Here is a 5,376-nt window from a genome sequence, read left to right on the forward strand (position 1 = left end):
GCAGGCCAAGAAGTGTTTCCGGCTTCCTCCGTAATCTGCCAGGCTCCACACGCGGACAGGGCCGGGCCGGAGGGCTTCGGGGCTCCCAGGAGGGGGCAGCCCACGGCGGGCAGGCTGAGTCACGGCGGGCGGGTGATCGCCTGGAGACCAGCGTTTTGTGGAACAAATCCGACCCACGAGCTCGGACATAGCGTGGCTTCTCTCATGAGCGCAAGGTGGTCGGCAGGAGGCCGGGCGCCGTCTTCTGCACGTGGCCAAGGGACCGAGGAAGGGAGGGCGGAGGGCAGGCCAGGGGCTCCTCTCCGCCCAGAGAGGGCTGCAGGCGCAGGCCCTTGGAAACAGAAATTGAGGGAAAACAGATAAAGAAAATGCGCCTAAAACCCCCGGCCTGGGCACATCCCAGCTCCTGACGCCGGCGCTGACCCCGCAGTTAGCGCAGCCATGCGGGCTCTACGCGGGGCACTGAATGCCGCGCCCAGTGACAGGGTCCCCTGGAGCCTCCCTTGCGGAGACAGACTTCAGGGAGTTGCTCAGAGCAGCAGAGTGCAGGATTCTGCATTGGGGTGCCAGAGGAGTCGCCCCTGGACAGACAGACACCCGCCGGGGGCGCCCTGAGACTGTGCCCCGTGTCGTTTTGAGACGGGTCTCGCTGTGCAGCGCAGGCTGGTCTCCAACCCGCAGCGACTCTCCTGCCTCAGCCTCCCCAGGGCCAGGATGGCAGGCGTGGGCCCCGCGCCGGGCCTGTTCTGCGATTTATAGCTCAGCTGTAGCTCCTGACTGGGCATGGGTGTGAGTCGTCCCGCCAGAGTGACCCCGTTATCCTTGCTTTTGTGTGCGATGGAAACTCCACCGTGCACCCCAGCTTCCCGGGCGGCTGACGTGACGTGGAGCCCCGTGTGTCACTCAGCCCTAGAGCGTCAGATCTAACGTCCAGGCCGGCGACACAGGCCCGGAGCAGGGACCGCCACCACCCACGCCCCGGGCCTCACCCCCACCCCGAAATCCACCACGTTTCGCGGAGAACGAGCCCTCACCTGTGGCACCCCTGGGGTCCCTTTGCCGGGGAGGCCCACACAGTTCTCGACAACCTCATCGCAGTAAGGAATCGGCAGAACCGGCTGGGATTAGCGGGCTCAGCCGGCCTTCGGGAGGCAGGGACGCCCCTCGCGGGGAGTCACGGGGTGCGGGGGGCCGGGCTTTGATGTCCTCCGTGAGTGGGGAGCCCTAAGGGGCAGCCCCTTCTGCTTCCCGGAGGACGGGGACAGCGCCATGGACTGAAGCCCCGCACCCGGCGCCCGTCCACCTCTCTCCTCTGAGTTCGGGGTGTCGGGGTTCACAGCTCAGTGACAAGAACGGTCGCTCTGGTGACCTCAGGCTTGGATCCTCCTGAGGCCCGAGAGACGGGGGCTCCTCCACGTGTCCCTCATGGGCATCCTCCTGTCCTCTGCCCAGCCGGACCCGGTCTTGTGCAGTCTGAGCTACCCTCAGTTTATCTCTCTATCCCTCTATCCCTGCACACAGCCGCAGCCTCAGGCTCTGGGATCAGTTAGTGAACATTCAGGGACACGGTTCCGCCCCATTAATCCTAAAGCCTGTTCCCTGTTCCCTTGAACGCTCTCTGCCCTGCCTGACACCCTCCCAGCTTCGCAAACCTCCCCTCAACCGGGCCACGAGCCCTCAGTCCCCCAAGGAGCCTCTGTCCCCGCTGGTGACCCCTCCTGCCCTGCCCTGCCCTGTGGGCCCAGTGTCCTCCTCCACCTGCTCCCCTTTTTGAGGGCTAACTAATGTTCCACTGTGTGGACAAAGCGCCCTCTGCCTGTGCATTTGCCCATTGGTAGGCCCCCAGGTCGGCCCGCCTTTAGCTTTACGGGTTCCATCCCCGCTCCCATCCGAGCACATCCTGGGGTGCCCCAGGGGCCTCAAGTCCACAATTACCCCTAGTCTGGGGTCAGGATGTGGGCAGAGCGGTGGAGCTGAGGTCCCTGACGCCATCCCCAGCTCCTGGGAGACCTGCCTGCCTCTGCCTCCGCCAGAGCTCCGGGCGGCGTCCGTGGCGTCCAGCTCCTGGGAGACCTGCCTGCCTCTGCCTCCGCCAGAGCTCCGGGCGGTGGCCGCGGGGACCGAGACCCGAGACAGCCCAGCGAGGGCCCGAGCTGCACACGCACGCAGGCGCAGGAGGGAAGTTTTAGAAAAGCCCAGGGGAATCTCCCCAGACTTTCAGGCAAAAGCAGGAAATGAGCTGCGGAGGAGGCCGCAGGCTCTGCGCAGCCCACAGCATCCGCCTAGCCAAGGCGCTGGAATTCCGCGGCGCGGGTCGGCTCGCCAGCCTCGCCGTGCTGACGCGGACGATTTACGGCCCGGGACGGCCGGGCGTGGAGCTCGCGCGCCACCTGCGGGCGCGGCCTGGAACTGCAGCCCGGGAGCCTGCGAGCGCGGGGGTCCCGCCACCCCGGCAAGGCGCGGGGGGCGACGGCGCGGAGCTCCGCCGAGCTCAGCCCCGGTGCTGCTGGACTCCGGGCGGGCACCCCAGGGCAGGGGACTCCGGGCGGGCACCCCAGGGCAGGGGACTCCGGGCGGGCTCCCCAGGGCAGGGGGCCGTCGGGGTCAGGGGCGATGCGGCCACAGCCCCGCTGCCGGAGGAGGCAGAAGCAGGAGGGTCTCCAGCTGGAGACCAGGCTGGGCTGCATGTACTGAGCCCACTCTGACTCGATTTCTTAGCCCGGTGCGCAGGAGCCTGAGGCAGGAGGATCCCAGTGTCATGCAAAACGCGCACGGTGGGGCCTGCGCCGGGGCCTAGAGCCGCCACCCCCCCACCCCACCCTACTCCCACCCCACCCCACCCCTCCCCACCCCCACCTCCTGCGGGAGCAGCCTCACACCCGGCCTTCCGTCACTGTCCCCTGCTTGGGCCTTAAGGCTGAGCGTCGGTGCAGTCCCAGCGAGGCAAGCCCACCCAGTCCTGGGGTCAGGAAGCCAGTTTTTAGCCTCGCTGGCCTGGCCCGATGCTCCGCCTTGCACATGCCAACATGAGAGAGGCCGGGACCTGGCTCTGTCCCTCCCGCCTCCCTTCCTCCCTCTCTTAATTCCGGGTTTCACACGGGTCTCGCTAGCCCGCGGCCTGGCTGGCCCGCACCTCGAGACCCTCCAAAGGCTTCCGGGAAAGCGAAGTCGCAAAGAACACGCGAAAAGGCGCCTTCAAATCACGCTGTGTCTGCGCACACGTCCGTGTGTGTGCACAGACACGCAGAACACCACACGACACGTGCACGCCTGGGGTGGACACACACGTGTGGCCCATACACACACACAGGCCCTCACACACGTGCACATGCGCTGAGACCCACGTACCCACGCGTGTGCTGTGCCCACACACCACCGACACGCACAGGGCCACCCTCGACACACGGGCACGTGTGCACCGACATTCACACACGTGGAGACACACACCTCTAATATCTGCACACACAAGCACATAAGTCCACACGGAAGGCCGGCCGCATAAGAAGATTAAAGCACCTGCAAGCAGGCGCAGGAGCCGGGCTTCAATCCCTGCGGGGCACACTGAGATGGCAATGGACACCGGGCGTGGTGGCGCACCCTGTAATCCCTGCTCTTGGGAGGCTGAGGTGGATCACTAGGGCTCCAGTCTAGTAGTGAGACCCTGAGCACCCTGTGGACCCTTCCCTAAAATAAAAAATCCACACGGAGATGAACACGCAGGCACAGGACACGCACATGTTTCCACGGCATCAGCTCACACGGTGGCTCCTGCCCCGGACAACACGCATCCAGACAGAGGAGGTGCACGCCATCATGCCAGCACTCGGGAGGCTGAGGCAGGAGGGTCATGGGTTTGAGGTCAGCCAGGGAACTTACCCAGAGACCTGGTCTCAAGATAAAGGTAGAGAAAATGAAAACAGGTCAGGTGGGGGAGCCTTTTCTTTCCCGTATGGAAGGCCCTAAGGACTGCAAAGCCACATTAAACACCTCTGTCACTCCAGCTACTCCGGAGGCTGAGGCAGGAGGGCGCACTGTCCAGGCCGGCCAGGAGATGCCGTCCTAGGGCTGCGTCCCCTGTCACAGCTTCATGTAGGCGCTGTCGGTCACCACAAAGGCAAAGCCCCCAAGGGACACCAGGCTGTCGGCCTGGGGCTCCCGGGGAGGGGGCCTTGGGGACCCCGCCGGGGCCTCTTCCTGACGCAGGGAAGGGGCGGCGGGCAGCCGCGTGTCCACCCCGCACAGCTGGACCTCCAGGGTCTGCTCAGCTGCGGGCTCCTGCTCCCCCGCCGGCGCCTTCCTCCACGGGGCCACGTGCTGGGTGTCCGCAATCCACTCCTGCGGGGAGACGCGGGCTCAGCCAAGAGTCCCAGGGCCGGGGGCCTCGTCCCTCCCGGGTGAGCTCGGGCCAGAATCGCTCTGCACAAGCACCTGGAAGTCGCCCTGGTGCTGCTCGAAGAGCCCGGAGAAGCTGTAGCTGGGGTCCGGCACGGTGGGCATGAGCAGCCGCTTCACCCTGACATAAGCAGAAGACCGTGCTGTGGGGCTCGGGAGGCTGAGGCAGCGTGGCCGCTCAGTGAGGGGCGGCAGCCTCGCAGCACAGGGAACCTGCAGAGCCGGGCCAGCAGGGTGTTCTGCTCATAAAAATAAAACCTAAAGCCCCACACCATGTCCCGCCCTGTTCCCGAGTTCCTGGCCCTGCCCCATCAGTGCGCCAGGACAGTGTGAGGCTGCACCAGGCCAGGTAATGACACCGAGCAGTCACTGTCGCCCCGCACACGTGCCGGTACACCCGCATGGGAGAGCTTGGAGGCCTCCCACTTGCGATCCCACCTGTGTGTGAGGGTTTCCAGGCCACCCCAACCCGCGTGTGAGGGTTTGCATTCCGCCCCACCCGCGTGTGAGGGTTTCCAGGCCACCCCCACTCGCGTGTGAGGGTTTCCAGGCTGCCCCATCTGCGTGTGAGGGTTTCCAGGCCGCTCCCACCCACGTGTGAGGGTTTCCAGGCCACCCCCACCCGCGTGTGAGGGTTTGCAGACCGCCCCACCCGCGTGTGAGGGTTTCCAGGCCTCCCACCTGCGTGTGAGGGTTTCCAGGCCACCCCCACCTGCATGTGAGGGTTTTTAGGCCTCCCACCTGCGACCCCACCCACCTGTGAGGGTTTCCAGGCCGCTCCCACCCTCGTGTGAGGGTTTCCAGGCTGCCCTACCTGCGTGTGAGGGTTTCCAGGCCTCCCACCTGCATGTGAGGGTTTCCAGGCCGCCCTACCGGCGTGTGAGGGTTTCCAGGCCTCCCACCTGCGTGTGAGGGTTTCCAGGCCGCCCTACCCGCGTGTGAGGGTTTCCAGGCTGCCCCACCCACGTGTGAGGGTTTCCAGGC

The 5,376-nt window shown here is 65.9% G+C and overlaps 1 protein-coding gene across 1 annotated transcript in view; it reads right to left on the reverse strand.

The window, feature by feature from the left end:
- Window positions 1-3,721: 3,721 nt before the first annotated feature.
- Crlf2 (cytokine receptor like factor 2) overlaps window positions 3,722-5,376 on the reverse strand; it is a 13,581-nt gene continuing 11,926 nt past the window's right edge. Inside the window, exons 6-7 of the mRNA XM_023706888.1 lie at window positions 4,429-4,513; window positions 3,722-4,335 (exon numbers count right to left, since the gene is read on the reverse strand). Of these exons, the coding sequence (XP_023562656.1) occupies window positions 4,078-4,335; window positions 4,429-4,513 (343 nt within the window). The 3' untranslated portion in view covers window positions 3,722-4,077. The remainder of the gene's footprint in view (window positions 4,336-4,428; window positions 4,514-5,376) is intronic.

The sequence above is a fragment of the Octodon degus genome, unplaced genomic scaffold (assembly GCF_000260255.1).
Source record: "Octodon degus isolate 3935 unplaced genomic scaffold, OctDeg1.0 scaffold00274, whole genome shotgun sequence".
Taxonomy (NCBI): domain Eukaryota; kingdom Metazoa; phylum Chordata; class Mammalia; order Rodentia; family Octodontidae; genus Octodon; species Octodon degus.